Source organism: Anomalospiza imberbis, chromosome 3 (genome assembly GCF_031753505.1).
Source record: "Anomalospiza imberbis isolate Cuckoo-Finch-1a 21T00152 chromosome 3, ASM3175350v1, whole genome shotgun sequence".
Lineage (NCBI taxonomy): Eukaryota > Metazoa > Chordata > Aves > Passeriformes > Viduidae > Anomalospiza > Anomalospiza imberbis.
In genome coordinates this window covers 71130071-71147320 of record NC_089683.1, presented here as the reverse complement: position 1 = coordinate 71147320, position 17250 = coordinate 71130071, and the positions used below count along the sequence as shown (strand labels likewise).

Here is a 17250-nt window from a genome sequence, read left to right as displayed (position 1 = left end):
CACTTGGCTTGCTTAGCCCCACAGCCATAGGTGTAATTGCCCAGCTGCTTGCTGACCCCCACAGCCCCTATAACAGCCATATATCACAGTTTCCTCACTGGGAAATTCACCTTTGCTGCCCCTGAGCTATGGATCTATCGGGTCTCTCTCTCACACATCACCTCAACATGCAGATCACTATGTTGGGACTTTTCCCCTTCATCTCCCTTTTTGCAGTGTCAGCACTTAGCATACATTTCCTCTCCTCAGTTACCTCTAGCAGACTGTGTCAGAGAACAAAAGGAAGGATGGAACCTCAAACAGAGAGGCATAGCCTACTGTAGTAATCCTCAGCAAGAGCTGGAATTCAGCCATCTTCCCAGCACATTAAATGTTCCTTCTACTGGTCCCAGTGCTAACCAATGCACATTCTGCAACTCCAGTCGCCTGAACTCCCCTCAACTAAATCACTGTCCTCCAACCTGGCAAAAGCACATAACCTCCAGAGGGGAAAAATCTGCTTCAGAGATTTTGGATAGTGCTGCTTAAAGAACACCAGCCCGGCTGGTGATCTGACTGCAGCACCTCATTCATATACGGGACTGATACCAACAATGCAGACATGGTGAGGAATTTCACCTCACGACAGTACTTTCAGGAAGCAACCCCTGTGGTTCTGAAACCCAGGCATCACTCTGCCTGTGTGCTGTAAAGAGTAATCAGCAAAAAAACATTTACAGGCAACTTACATCAGCACAGATGGGTCGCTGCTTTGTCTGCTGAGGTGATAAGAAAGTGCAACTAGCAGACCACAGAAAGCAGAGAACAGCGCTGGAATGTGCTGTGCATCCCAGGGTTCCTGAGAGGATGACAGAAAGCCAAGTTAGGAATGCAGAACTTAAAAAGCCAAAATAAGCAGGTTAAGCCATACAGCATACATGCAATGTTACATGCACAACATCTACATTTGTACACCATCTACCACAGATTGAAAATCCTTTTTCATAGCAAAGATTACTACTGTGAAAAAACCTTGCAATTAAAGGCATGTTTTGCGGTCATATTGTTCAACTCCCCTATAATCAGCAATTAGCTAGGAAACCACATAAAAGGCGGGTTTTCTTTCCTCTTCAATGAAGCGTTAGAGGAAAATTCTCATTAAAATGAGATCCAAGTGAAATCAACTGCAGTGTATTTAGCTACACGCTAAATTGATATGCTGTCACTTGACCTGTAGCCAGACTGCACACAACAAATGACAATATCACGTAGATCAATCATGAAGTGGGGTTTCTTTCAGACATCTTTCTGCTGCCTTGTGCATCCCACCCAGGCCCTGCCTGGATGCTAACACAGCAGAGAGGAAGAACACTCGCCACTGTGTGTGACAACCCTGAGGAGGGAAATGAGAGTCAACTGACACACTCGACAGCACACTCTGGATATAACTGAGATAAGTAACTCTCTCTGGGTGACTCTAACAACTAAAACTGGCTAGAAAGAATAAGAGAAAAAATAGAAAGCTTAAGGAACGCTTATCAAGATTAGCTTTATTTGTGACATCCTCAGGTACAAATTAGGGATCCTAAGACATAGTTTTGAGTCCTATTTGTGAAGCACACAAATTTCATCTGTGAAGGACAAAGAAACTTGGAACAAATCCATTTCACTTGCTAATTGTATTCCTTGCCTCCACATGACTTCTACCTGATCAGCCAAATGTGAACTCACCAGATCCTGGCATCAGAGCACTTTCTGAACAGGTTTTGAGAAGCAATGCTTGCAGTATGTGTGAAATTTCAGGCTAGTGTAAATAAGACTTCTTCTGCATGGTTATCTCTTGCTTTAAAAACTTTAAAGTTAGTACAGCACCAATATTTTCAGAGGATGAAGTAGGTTTATTAGTCTTATTTTGCTCAGTTATATGCATAATTTCTTAGCATGTTAGGAAACACTATTTCTTTCAGGTGCAATGAATACCTAAGACAAGCTAATTTTAAGTGTTAAACATCTAACCCATTGCAGCATGGAATTTTGCAATTTAACTCTGAAATTCTTGTTACCCTAAGAGTAGTACCAAATAAGTGAAATTTTAATTCCAACAATCATCTTGCCCTCATCATACTACTGAAAATCACAAAGATAAAAGACAGAAGAGCCTGGTTCCATCAAACAATCCTACCCAAAATAGTAATTACAAATAAAAGAAAGATTCACATGCTATTACTGAAAGAACCCAGCACCATTTATTTGACAATTTAAACTTTACCATACCATCCTACTCTTCATTTCACTGTTGCCAGTTTTGGGGCCAAATATATTTTTGGTATGCTTAGTCTCCTGTCATATTCAATTCATATCTTCAAAATACTGAAGAAAATTAACTGAAACCAAAACGTTCTGAGAATGGCTGAATCACAGCCTATCCAAACATCCTCTGCATTTTCAGGGCAACACAACTGTGTACAGATCCTCCCAGCAGCTACTAGTACATGACTGCCCCTTTGCTCTGCAACTTCTTTTGAAAGCCAAATACTATCAAGAGTTGAACAATATTCTTAATACTGAAATTTATCAGAGGCCAGTTTGAAAAATCATTCCACCTTCTTTTTACTATAAAGCTATACACAGCTGAATCCCCACATTAATGTTTCAGAACTCTATTTCCATATTTTCTGTATATTACACACAGCCTCTGCATTTGTCTGGTCTGTGCTCCATTTCCAAACTGTCATTGTCCCCTCAAAACTCACACGTCAGGGAGCCAGGAAAGCAGGTAGGATAGGCATCAATATTCACTATGTGCCTAGAGAACAGGATTTTCTAGAAAAATGCTACACAACATTGTAGAAAAGATGAGAATGAAAAAAGGTGTCATTTCTCCAGTATCAGTGTGATGTACCCTCTTCCATTTTGTCATTTTCCTACCCCACAAATTATGACTGGTAGCTTTAAATTTAAAAAAAAATATATATATATATAATTGCTAATTGAACAATGATTCTTCTCAGTGGGAAAACAGGACTAACAGGTTTTACTCTTGGAAGCTGGTATTATCTGTCATATGAGACAGGGACTTTCACCTCCTAGTTTACCTCATTGGGTTGAGGTGACATGTAGTGCTTTCATATACGGTTTTGGCTTCGATGCAGACACTCACGTAGTCATTTTTAAAACAAGTGAAATAGACTTATAGGGTTAAGCATAAAAGCCATGAGTTACAACAGACCCAGTGGTGGGAGTGGGGGTGTTCCATTCCAACCACAGTATTGCCTAATCCCAAAACAATCCACTAAAAGGGGTGATAAAGGTGTCTTTGAACTTATGAGCCTTTTAGCACTGCTAGAGGTAGGAAGGCAAACGTATTTTTAAAAAGTAGTGTTAGTAGTTTTCTGTCCCACATTATTTATCCTTTTTAATCCTTTCTTCTCCTAAAAAACCCACATGTAACACACTTATCTTTCAAAGATATGCTCAAATAAATCATACGTTCTATTCCAGAGGCAAAAAGTGCTCTGAAGAGAGAACCAAATATGCTGAGTAGAAATTCTTGTTACTTTTTCTGTTGGTTTTTTTTTATTTCAGAGTATTCCTCTCAACGGTGACTTTGCAGATTGCTGCAGTGACAGCATCATTGAACGTGAAGGCATTGGCATAGTGGCTGGATTTTTAAACATGGAGAAAAACTCCAGTTGGTCTTCACACACCTGGTTTTCCACTCACGATTTCATCACTATTTACAGAGTCAGAGAATGGCTTGGGTTGGAATAGACCTTTAAAAGTCACGTAGCCTCTTGTGCAATTCAATAAACTTTCTTGGCTCTTTCTCCTTACCCCCACACTGCTGCTTCATCATGGATCTGTGCTATTGCTCACATATCAAGCAATAAGTCAGAAGGGCTGATGGTCAACCATTCCACACGTGTGATGGTAAAGATGGAAATAAATACTATCTTCCTATTTCTGAAGATCCAAAACACTGACTTTCTGAAAGAGATCATAAAAGGGAACCCTCTTCACCCCCTAAAATATGAGAAAATAGTAAGAACTTGTTCTCTACAAGGCTAACTATAAGCTTAACACCATATTACCATGGATACTCCTCTTCAATAAACACTAACAACCAAAATATGTGAATTACTGAACCTCATGTTACACAGAATTAAGATAAGTTCTAGGAAGAGATACTCTCCAGCCTTATCTTCCCATCATCCAAGGAAAACAAAGCATTAATTTCACAGATGATCTCCAAAAACATGACAAGTGACAAGTTACCAGAATACAGGTATCACCGTCCACTCCAAGTAACATTGGCCCTCTTTCTCTGCAATTGCTGCTATCTTGGACTGTATTTTCCTTGCTGAAATTTAAAATTCATGAAGACTGGACTGATATAGAGGTGTCCATGTGTGTCCACACACAGCACCTTACACAACAGATCCCAGTCTGTGACTGGAATGCCTTGGCTAAAAAGCAAGATGAGCAGCAGCTTCAGGCAGGAAGCGTGGATAGTTATGTTTCACATAATGGTGAGTTTATCCTAAAGAAATAGTGCAGATTTCTACATTCCTGTACAGTGACATACAGTGAGAGCAACCCTGGGATTGCTCCTCCATGTTGGATTCCATAGGCATAATTCCTTTTTTCTATCTGGAAAATAAGTTATTATACACAGAAAACTAAGATCATAACTATTCAAGTTATGTCTACAGTGCAATACTTGACTATGGCTGCAAACTTCACCTGCTGAAAGGCATGGTATCTAGGAATACTCCAAAATTAACACCCCTAACAGCTCTTGCTTGAACCTCAGGGATTTATAAACTAGGAAAAAAAAAGCCTCCAAAACCACCAAAAGGACTGAGAGTATTCTATGCAGCAGAAATAAAGCTGTCCAATAATATTACACTTCTATTTTTGGTCACTCACATATAGAGGAATTCTGTCTATACACATGAGCCCATTCACTGCTGTCTAGAAATTTATTTGGGCAGTCTTAGGAGATTGAAGGAGATGTATTCTTGCAACTCTTTCCCACCATAAACCCCTAAGACAAATATTTCAAAATTATTAGTACACAGATGAAGACTGCATCACTGAAGAAAGAAAGCAAGGAGCACTGTTATTCTGATTAATGAGTTTCAAACTCATTAAACAAACTAAACTACATCAATGTGAGCTGAGAAGAGCTTAAAATCCACACAGGATTTTTAGTAACTGTCCAGTGAAGCAATAAATAAGCCACCAGAAAGTACTTTCTTTAGGTATGAGGTAACGGAAACTATGTAACGTACACTTCAAAAAATATACATTTACATACAACTGGAAAAAGCTGGTGTGCCACATATGAATATATTCACATCAGTTTAATTTTTCTGATCCAAGTCCAAAAATCTGATTTTTTTTCCCCCAGGCTGATTAAGATAAACTGCAAGTTCCATACACAAAAAAAAAAAAAAATATCCGGATGACATATAATTAACTGGTTCTGGATACATTTCAAATCCAAACTACCAAACTAACTGATATGAACAGAAGGCAGAAGACAAGGACTGACTGATTCCAGAAACATTCAGGGATGTGCTCTTCTGCCCCACGGCAAAACCCTGGAACACTGGAATGCTAAAGACTGATATCAGGATGGCTAAATTCCAGACCAAATACTTGTAAAAAAAGTAAGAGGGCATACCTAACTTCTTTTAAAACATCTCTTAAATATTTAGGCACAGACCACAAAACAGATGGAGCAGGAGACAAAAATCAGTACATTATGAAATACCAGTCAAGTGAAAAACATGGCACAGAAATTCCCATGTCTCCAATCTGATGGATGCAATATATGAAAAATAAGAACACCTCCTCCTGGAAAAAGAGAAAACCCTTCCACATATCAAAGCTAAGGTAGCTATTAGAGCTGCCAATTTCTGTTCAAGATTACAGGATTGAAGATGAGATCAAAAATAAAGCCTGGCTGAAGTGAACTCAGGTAATGTTAAACTAAGCTCAGTTAGCCAAGAGCTTCAAAAAAAGTAGTGAGCTGAAAAATTGCTGCTATTGGATGTAAGAATCCAAGGAATGAACAAAAGAGCTGATATAACCATGCTTAGGATTTAGAGCTTTGTATTAGCAAAAGTAAATGAAAGTTCACAGAGGACCTGGAAAGAACTGGATAAGGAGTGATGATATCTTTAAACAGAGGTCTGGGAGATAAAGAAATTTCAAAGCAAGCAGAAGAAACTCAGGTTTTTGCACTTCCGTATCTAAGACATTTACCTATGTACTCGCCTGAAACCAGGTTTACAGTGTTATATGCAAGGATGGATAAGCAGCTGGTGTCCTATCACTCGTGATACAAATGTGTCATGGGGTAAGGTTTATGAAGAGATGCTCTACAGTACCTCAAAGCTGTAACCAAATCACCTTTACATCACTGGGATAGCACAACAGAAATCTATCCATGTGACTTCACATCATCACCACAGGGAACAACTTCTGCACCAGCCAGGGCAGACAGATTTGTAAACCTGTTCCATTCACAATATGCTGCTTTCACTGACAGCAGCGATAAACAGTGTCCTGCCCATCAGTCCTCAAGACCTCAAATACACAGACAGAGACCAGCTATTTTGTGCTCATGCCTTTTATGGAGAAATTATCTGTTGTAATTTCAGATGCATTACTCTGTACTTCCTACTGTGACCAATTTTGGGTTTCTTTTTTATGTGACAGCTTTACAGAAAATGAAAACTGATCATCCCAGCAGTAGCACCACAAGAGGAGGTCCTGACAAGCTGCAGACTCACAGCTCCTCCACACCAATATCAAGCAAGGGCAAAGCTGCTCAGGAGCGCTATGAGAATGGGAGCCATTGCCTGGCCACAGCAGCTGGGACTCGTTTGCTTCCCAGTCACCTCTGAAGAACATGTTCCTCTTTCTCCTCCAAGTGTCCAAGTCACACAGCACACACACAGGTATCGTCATCTTGCAAAGCATTTGTGGCTGCCCTGGTGACAGTCTGTCCCTTATTTTAGTTTTGTCAAAATGCACATTTGGCCACATAAAAAACACCCCAGGTCTGCCAGGTGAGCAGTGTGCAGCCACTCCCCAGAACATGCCATGTGCTTCTGATCAAGGCCTGTGATGGGACATGACAGCAGCCTGACACCTGACCCAACCTGCACCCTCATCGTTCACACAAGACTATAGATATGTCCATCCTTTTTTAGGTGCTATGTGCATTTTAGCCATGAGAGAGAAATATTTCTGGTCATGGGATGGCAAAGGCACTGCAAGGTCACTCAGAAAGAGTGACAGGGCCAGATGAACCTGTCGGACGTGCCAAACGTTGTCTGCAGGTCACAGGATGAACTCTCAACTGAGAATACTGTGTAATAATTTTCCTCAGGCAACTTACCTGAATGAAAATCCATGAGAATTAAGTTAAACTGGTAAGTTAAATTTACGTTAAATGATACATCTATACCACAGCTGCTTTTTCACAAAGGCTCTCAGTTGGTCTTGTACAACATAATTCAACAGCAAAATCAGTCTGGACAAGGCACAGGACTTCAGCACAGGCCTGTTAGTCTCAGTTTTCAGGGCTTATATTCACATGCTGAAAGGTACCTTGAGTACTTACACAGTTCTGTGGACATACCCCAAAACAATTCCTACTTCCTAATTTTCTAAAACTGAAGTTCTAGAGCAAACAATAACTGCGAATTTGCTACTCAAAATGAATTTCAAAATCTGAGCACAACTAAATCAAACTATTGTATGTATAAATAGCTTATGCTCTAAAAAAGAACAAGAAAAACTCACTTAAGAACACAGGTTAATTATAAAATAAAAATTAGTCTTATTTTAATAAAAAAACAAAACTAGTACAGTAAATTCCAAATTAACTTCTTCAGGAGTAATACATTTTCTTTCAGAATAAATAATGTACACTGAGAAAGCAAGTTAGACTATTTCACCCTGCAAGAATATGACTAGAATGCAAGAACCACTTAAGGAAGGAGAGAATCAAGCCTGATACCACTGGAATGTTCTTCAGGCTGGGCATTTGATGTGAGCAATTGTTCACCAGTAAATAGCACAAAATCACTTAGAGATCCATTCTCCTCTGCAATTTATTTCAGGAAATAGAACTCTGGTAGTTACACCTGCTGAGCTATAAGATGTTCTGCCAATAAACAGAGTTGACATTTGAGGATGCTACATTTCAGCCAAAACAACATGCTTTGCAACCCAGAAATCCTCTGCCAAATAGAATCTATCATGTTTCCCAGCCCTGAAAAAATTTGATTATGACGATTTTTATTTTTTTTGACCTCCATAATTACTGAAAATTTTGCTCTGTTGGTTTTGGCAAACTGATCAAAATGAACAGAGTAAAACAAGAATAAAAAATAAATAACAGCTATAAAGTGCAAGGATGGAAGAGACATTCCTTCTAGCTTAAAGTAAACCATGTTACCACTGTTGTGCAAACACCTCAGTAAAACATACTACAGCATTTGCTCAGTTTTGAGTTAAACTCTGCAATTTCTAGCACACCAAAAGTTAAAATCTTCACTTGATTAAGATCACAAATTGCTGCTCACTAGTTATCAAAACAGCTTGAGTTACTTACAGGGGTATTAGACCACATTTCACAGTGGGCTCTATTCAGGATCAGATTAAGCCCATTCCTACTCTTCCTCCATCAACCAAATAATCATTCTCTTGCATCATTACAGAAATCAGCTCAAAATAAAAAGCTCTGGATAGGACTGAAGAACAAGGATGTTTAACACAAGTGCTTATTTCATAATTTCTAGAAGAAAAAATGTATGAAATTTCAAGTACCCCGGTAGACTGAGATTATGAGCTGAAGCAAGAGGAATCATCTTTACATGCTTTAAATTAACCTTCTCAGAAGTGCCTTTACTGGAACAGTGCCATTAAAATTCAAATTAACTCTAACTTCTGTGTGAACAGAAAGTCTGAACTTAATATTAGTAATTTACAACAGATATCTTGTAAATCTTTCACAGCATTCAACTTCAGGGTAGCATTAAAAGCATATTTCCAAGCAGTTTGAAGCCTAATCCACAAGGAGATTGCTTATCTACAAAGCCACCTGCATGCTGTAATTTACAGTATTATGCTAAGAAAAGAGTATGTAGACTATTTTAAGTGGCTTTTTTCCCCTACTCTTTACAAGAAACATTTTTGAAGTATCCATAACACAACTTCCCTACTCTCAACTAGAGAATCACCAACTGCCAATCTTAGGAATAAAAAAGAAAAAAAAATCATTCCCCAGGTATTAGCCTGTTTAACAGTAGTTTAACTCCTGCCTTCCATGTGGCTCTTTTCATTTTTATCATTGTTTCTCATCCCAGTTACCCATTTTCTCACTCTGTTCATCCTTAAGAAGAGCCTCCTTCTCCATCCCACTGCCAGTTTCCGAATCGTTAATACAGCCAGAAAGCAGTAGCAAGAGTACTGGCTACTTCTGCAGGAAACTGCACAAGCAGCAGTTAAACTTTGTAGCATCAGTCACACAGCTGGGTCAGCTCTAACCAATACAACTGACAAAGTGGGTGAGCCAGGTGACAAGAGATTCCCTGGGAGAACACCACGCATTCAAAGGCATTTAATTTCAAGTGTCTTAACACAGCAGCTGAGTTGCTGTAATTTATTTTGTAAGGACTCAAGCCGCCAAATGTGTTTAACACATTTTACCTTACTGCTGGGAGTGGTTAAGAACACACAGCCAGCTCTGATCATCTGCAGGTAACCATTAAGGCATTAGAATTGTCCTTCTTTGATTTAAGGCTCCTATTGAAAATTTCAAGTGAAAAATTATTGAAAGCCACTCTAGAAATGCTGATGTTCCTAAAAGAATTCCCTTAAAGGAATACTTGAGTGCCTCTCCCATCTGTGTAAATTGCCAGCCTGGGTGCTGACATGATACAGCCTTGGCAGCTGCAGAACCTATTGGGTTCTCTGTGTGTGCTGTGCATGTGCCACCACAAAGCTTCCTCTGACATGTGCCCACAAGATGTCAAGGGCAGCCTTTCAACCACAGCACATCCTGCTGCAACCCCTGCATGGACACTGACAGTATCCAGCCCTCAATGAAACACTGCCAAAAGGTTGTCATCTTAGAGGGTACTTTTTCTTACAAGTCTAACACAAAATACTGGTCTTGCTGTGTTCACTGGGAATTTTACAGCTGACTTGAAGGCAGACAAAATTTCATTGCCATTTTTAAATGTCCCATGCAGAGGACATAGACACTTTAAAATTAAAAAAAAAATAAAAAAATAAAAAAAGCTTTAGATTGAATATTGTCCAAAACTGGGCATCACTGGTAAGGGAACCAGTCCTATGCCAGCACAGAAAGCTGTGGCACACCTGCAACCTAAGCACCATACACAACTGACTCTCCACATCTGAAGTCAGCAGCAGAGTAAGGGAAGGCACAGAAAGGCTGGGACTCTTCAGTTTAAACAGATGGCTGAGGGTGATATATCTGATGCCTGAAAAACTGTAAAGGCAGCAGATGAAAAGAATGCAGACCAGGTTTTCCACAAATCCTACAATACTAGGCATCAGGAAGACCTGGTGAAATTAGCAGATCCGCTTAAAACCACTGAAGGACAGCATTGCTTTGCACAGAGCACAGTGAACGTCTAGAATTCGCTGGCACAAAACTGTGGAGTCAGAGAGGACCAGCACATTCAGGAAGGGACTTGACAAATTCACAGACACCGAATTATAAGCACACTCTCCAACATCCCTAGTGTAACAATTGTGGGATATTAGGGGGAAAAGTAGCAAACCCAGTCATCTGGCTAGAATTAAATTCCTAAATTGCATTTCCCTGTGGATGCAGACACATTACTTACTTAGATGGTCCACTGGTTGCTCAACATTTAAGTTCTTAGGCATATTGTTATGAAGCAAAAGCAAAAACCTCACCAGGAATTATGAGCAAATTTGGCCTGGGTATGCTGGTCAACAGAGACTGCAGCTTTTTAAGTCAAGGCTGCCGTTTATGTTTGTAGAGAAAAGTCAGTGGATCATTTCACACTGATACATATAAGAGGCAAATAATCACAGGTATTAGAGACATGTTTACTTAAAAAATTCTGCTACAGTTTTGGTCTATTTCAGTGTAACTAACATGCAGAAACTGAAGCACGGCTTGCAAAGTTTATCTTGGTAAGCAACAACAATGTAGGACCAAACAATGCTAGTCTCCCTTGATTACATCAATTTCCAGCTTGAAATTTTGAATTGTTACAGTGCTGTTTTTCTGGCTTACCTTCACTGCACTGAAGCAGAAGGCATATAGGACAATCAGAACAACAAAGCTTCGGGAAATGCTGTACAAAGCAGACACGAAACCAGCAGCAGCTGAAACAGAGACATGTGGGAAGTGGGAAAAAAGAGGAACTTTATTTCTGACCCAAACTAAGACTACAGTGTAGATGCATCTCAGTCTTTCCAGCTACTTAAGCTATAATGAAAAACAAAAAAAAAAAAAACCCACTAGCAACAAAAAATCTCGATACTTCATCTCTCAAGGGCCTTCTTTAATCTCTGACTGAAATAACACACAAAAAATTATCACACATCAAATGTCTTGTCAATATGCCTTTCTGTGGAAAAATGCAAACTTTTTTCCTAGATGTTAACAGAAAAAGAAAGTTAAAGGTTTTCTTTTTTAACAAATATAGTAAAGATTCACATCACATATGCCAGGAAAGAGCTCTTTGATATCAACCATAATTTGCAACTTATAGTTTTAAAAACTTGTACACAACTTTTCAAAAGCAAAAAGAAATCTGATCAAATGGGCCTTATAAAGTATTCACCTCACTGTTAGATGAATACTATTAGCTGTTTGAGCTTTAAAATGCACTATGCTATGTAACATGCAATAATATATTCTAATTTGAGGTTGTAAGCCCAGAAAGATGGCATATGGCTACTTACCAGAACCACCAAAAAGCAACATATCTATTTGTTCCAAAAGATATATGCAGAAGGTATTGATTTGAGGGAAAAGTCCAAGAAGAGAAATTGCAGGAAAGCAATATAAAAACACTAAGGAAAAAAAAAAAGTATTTTAGAACACAGCCACACATTCTATGTATGGAAAATAAAGAACATGACAGCATGACAGCAGAATAAGAAATTGCTGCAATAAATTCTGAAGATTATTCAAGTGAGCATACCTTAACCTTACCAGCAACGATTACACTTTCTTCCTCATGTATTCAAAATAAATAATGCTATTTTACACATAAGAAACTAAAGCTCAGAGTTAGCCTTAGGATTAATTTTGGATAAAAACAGTGGCAGAAAAAATAGCATTGCATAGCCTCCTTACTGTTTCTCAATTACTTTCAAGCTCATATTTGTTCCTTTCAAAGTAGAGAAATTTTAATTTGCAGACTTTGGAACTTCTTCCTTGAATCTGAGATGGTTCAAGAACAGCTACAACAATTCAATATAAACAAAAAATTTTAATGGCTAAGATCTGAAATATCTTGGCTATCACAATATCCTGCCTCTCCCAGCAATCAAGAGCAGACACTTATAGCAGCCCCTAAAAATGGGAGAAACCTATAGCGAAGCTTCTCCAGAATATTCCACCTGCTTCCAGCACAACAGACTTTAACAGTAGTGAAAGAACATTAAAAACAGGAAAGAAACTCAGGGGTAAAACCCAGTCTTCAGCTTTACATACTCTCTTTCTGAATAGAAATGCAAATTTTAATGCTACTTTTAATGGCTGCCTCATATACAAGGAAAAGGAGGAGTCATAATTCAGGTAATCATGCTGCTAGTCTTCAGTCCTGTTTACTTCCAGCAGTCCTCCTCCCCATTAATTCACTCTCAACTCCACCACAGAAAATGCCCTCTAGCAAAGCATCTATACATACGCTTGACCCAAGTGTAAATGTTCAAGGATACACACACATAATCATATTAATCAACATTTATCATATTGTTAATCATATTCTTACTGCTTCATTGTGCTAGTTCCATGATGTTCTGTATGGCAGAAAGTGTGTCAGCCACTCTTCCTTGTAAAAAGTATGGATTTGTTACTTCAGATCCTAGGAAGACTGCAATTTCCTCCTATTCATTCTCATAAAAAGCAAATTAAACAAATCACTAGAACAACTTACTCCCCATTCCCCCAGTCAGATTTTTGAGGAGGAAACAAAAGGATTTGTGTTCTTTGCTGAATGCTAATTTTACATCTGCCAGCTCATCTTAATAAGGCATCTTGAGCTAAAAGGAAACAATACACCAAGTTTGATCTGACAGCTTTTATCTTCACCATATTATACATTACTGCTACCTAATACTGTAAATCTTGCTGAGAAAGCCCAACACAGGGGAGAAAATGACATATTCAAGTGCTTAATGCAGACAGCACTCACTTAAATATACTTGGATTCACAATGCACCTTCAACATTACTTCCCACTACTGGCACAAATCATCCATCCATATGTAAGAAAATAAGGAAATGCTCTCTTCTCAGTGTTTTACATAAAAATGCCAATATTAAATTCTTCTTCCTGTATTACTCTGCACATTTTCAGATATTCCACCAAGTCATGCCAAGCCAAGCAAGGATCACTCTTGAAGACAGGCAATGGCACAACAGAAAACTGCTCAGCAGGACTGCTCAGGACCCATGATGGATTAACTGTCCCAAAAACACACCGCTGAAACTCTCAGAAGATAGTGTTCCTCGGGCAAAAGACTTGCAGAACTGTCAGAACTCATCTTAGACTACAAGCTTACATCCCAAATGATTGCCTTTGCTGTAGCAACCTCAAAAAAGTGAAAAGAGCAACGGAAGGAAGGATGAGATTAAAGAGTTGACAGTACACCAAGATATATAAAGATAAATGTAAACAAGGAGGGAAAAGTTAGTTGACTGTAAAACTGTCCTCACCTCACCCACTCTCTATTAATACCTTGAACAACCCTAGCAACTTCTTCAGCTAAGGCAGCTTAGTTTATCTCATCTTGCAACAAGGAGCACAGCGGACAGGAAAATAAACAGTTGTCACCTACAAAAGGATTGAACTTAGAAGCAGCAGCTCCCCTTGTGGGAAGCAGACAATAAAAGTAGCTGATTAATCCTTTGAAATTGCATTATGAATTCCAGAAAGAATTTCTTTAAGCATCACACATTTTCATAGAGACCCACAACACCTTTAAAAGCTGGACCACTAAGAGATCATTCTGTGAGCTGCTGCATTTAACACTGCAGTCTTCCTCTAAACAAGCATGTATCACATAAATGTGAGGGGGGAAACACAAATTATGACTTTGGAAAATTTGTGTCTTTTGAGCAATGTAGAATAGCAACATCACATTGCAAACATTTTAGACATTTAGAAAAAAGATTACTAAAAAATTAAATATCTGAGTAGTAAAACGTGTTTTTTTCACAAGAAAAAAAAAAAAAAATTATTTCAGTGAGAAATAGTTTTTTTGTTCTCCCACTCTTGAACATGGGAGAGCATAATATCCACAGGCTTTCTTCCCTTGACAGAAGCCCAGTCACTGTTAAAATGAGCAGGCAGAGGACTCACTACCAAAAAATTTTGCCACCTCCTGATTCTTAAGTCTTCTGAGATGTCTGTGAAATAATTTCATTTAACTATTGAATGAAAATGGTTTAATCACAAGAACTATCATATATGCACAACTACTTTTGTCACTAACCACACCTGTAGGTCCCAGTTACTGAGGTTGGTTGTCTGTGCCCTTACTTCATACGTTAATCTAGCAAAAATGTTAACTGAAATAAGGAATTCAAGATGAAAACCATAGTCAGAATTAAAGTCATGAAACTCCAATTAATAGAAATATAAAACAATAGCAGAATCATCACCAATTTAAAATAAAACCAAATTAGATCATAAGTTGATTGAAAATAAATGAACCCGTTAAAAACCATGTTTCATAAGTAATTAGGTTACACATCTAACAAACTGCAATTATTTCTTTTATGACCTTGCTTCAAGACTTTTATCAGAGTATGATATGCAGCATCACACTAGCTCTTTGGTATGTTCTATTTTTAATTCTTTTATTTCCAAACATATCAACTCCAAACACCACAATAAATTCTGATTAAAATATAAATTAAAGAGTAACCATGTGATGACAAACCAATAAAAATATATAAAAACTACCTAGCAAATAGGCAGAATTGTAAGACTGGTATTCAGAGCCATCCACTTCCCCTCATTATTTTATAGCCCAAACAAAATACTTCTATACCTTCATTACCTAAGAGAATCTATTCTAGAAGCACAGCAAGATAGCACAGGATGCCACACTGCCATGGCTTACAGAGGTCACTGCACTGTGAACAACTGCAAGGATTCACAGCAGCCAGAAGTTAGGGCTCCCATAGAGACAAAGCAAGGAATAGCCGAAGCACAGCACCAAACATCACTTGAATCGAGACACCATGGCAAAACAAGAACAGGGACAAGCAAAGGGAAAGGGTCTCTTCTCTCTTTCTCATTTAACACATGCCAGCTGGGGAAGATTAGCCTTTATTTCTTCTCTCTCCCACCCCCTCCTGCTTCAAGAACATGCTCTGCCATCTCTTTTGAGACCAGCCAAAATTAACACATTTATAACAACACTTTGTTTTCTTATGCTGGTTGCTATAGTTTTTCATTTATCTCTTTCCCAAGTGTCATCTAGAATTCTTGTTGAATTATTTATCAGCATTTTTACTGCTCACCTTTGACAGACAGAGAAAATAAGATGTAAGGACAAACTTAAATGAGACCAAATGAAAGTAATAAAAGAAGCTAATTAAAATAAGTGAGATGCAGCTCTTCACATTCCCCTGTTTCTGGTGAGAAGAACTGGGAGGCATAGTACCCTTGTTAAGATCAGGAGGCTTTCCTAAAAACAGTATGCCTTTCAGGTAGTAAGTCTGACCTGAGTATGGCAAAAAGCAAGTACAACAGTCACAGGTGAACAAAGACCTTGAAGGTCATATACAATATCACAAAAATTATTTTCTTCTGCTACAGTAGGTTCTCTTGGTTCTAAATTCACAAACCAGCAGGCCATCTTTGGTACACTACAAGACAGCTTTCTGGGAAATTTTCACAACTTTTACAGTAAACCTCACAATTCTTCACTTTGTACCTTAGCAGTGTTGCACTATTCATGGGAGTCCAGTCCAGCCCCTGTATCTGTGGCTCAGCTGGTGTAACATCACAGTAAGAGACTGTAAGTGTGGTGTGCAACAGGAAGAAGTGTCCTGACAGAATAGGGTAATGTCAGCTGTGGCCACTCCAAATCAGTGCCAAGGGATCACCACACCTGTCTTGGGGCAGTATCTGAATGTCCTCAGCAGCCTCAGAACATGATTCTAGAAGGAAACAGGTTGAAAGAGCTACCGCAGAGTGGCTGCTCCTCACTAACTGGTCACATGGACAGTATGAGTAAACTAAACCAAGATAAAGCACTTTCTTCGCTATCAGAAGATTGATGTCCGTCTGAGGAACTGGCATGGATTAGCTTCCAGGCATTAAATTTAAAACTCAAGTTATTCTGCAGTAACTGCTCCACACAGACAAGCTGTTATACAGATGAACAGCATTTCACAGATGATGATTTTTGCTAATAACATCAGTGACTTTTAGTTTTCTATGGAGACATTTCTATGAGCCTCATTTCATTAAGAATTCCTTTTACATAAGGGAAGGTTGACAGCTGCCCCCGGCCCATCTTTAGTCATTCCAAATGTTTCTATCAATTTGACTTCAGGTTGTGCCTCCATAACTTGCATTTGATTGGCAACATGGGAAAACACAGACACTCACTTAATTCCTTTTAGCAGTCCTAGGAAAAATATTGACTCACCTATTACATGGTCTCTGGCTGACTGGAGAGACCTGGGTGAGAAGAGCTTCAGGCCATACATTGTATAAACAGGAAGATTTGTGTCTTTAGATCCAGCATCTAGCAGCAAAATAAGGCCACACAATATACAAAAATATACAGGTCTGCTGTAGATTATGATTTTATTGTGTCCCTGGAAGAAAAACGAAAAAAATTAAACTTTTATATTCATTCTCCTACTGCATGCACTGCATTAACTTGAAGAGAGAGTCAGGGGTCAGACAAAATATTTTAATGGCTTATATATAATAATTAGTAATAAAAATGTGACAAGGTATTTCATCTTCTCCAGAGGAGACTTTCA

At 38.6% G+C, this 17250-nt stretch overlaps 1 protein-coding gene across 3 annotated transcripts in view; it reads right to left on the bottom strand.

The window, feature by feature from the left end:
* PCNX2 (pecanex 2) overlaps positions 1-17250 on the bottom strand; it is a 151585-nt gene that overhangs the window by 88468 nt on the left and 45867 nt on the right. For all 3 annotated transcript variants that reach the window (XR_010997378.1, XM_068185061.1, XM_068185062.1), the window contains 4 exons: positions 16908-17079; positions 11974-12084; positions 11300-11391; positions 729-838 (listed from right to left, as the gene is read on the bottom strand). Coding sequence is in view for 2 of the 3 variants with exons in the window: in XM_068185061.1 (XP_068041162.1) it covers positions 729-838; positions 11300-11391; positions 11974-12084; positions 16908-17079 (485 nt within the window). In the remaining variant the exon portion in view is untranslated. The remainder of the gene's footprint in view (positions 1-728; positions 839-11299; positions 11392-11973; positions 12085-16907; positions 17080-17250) is intronic.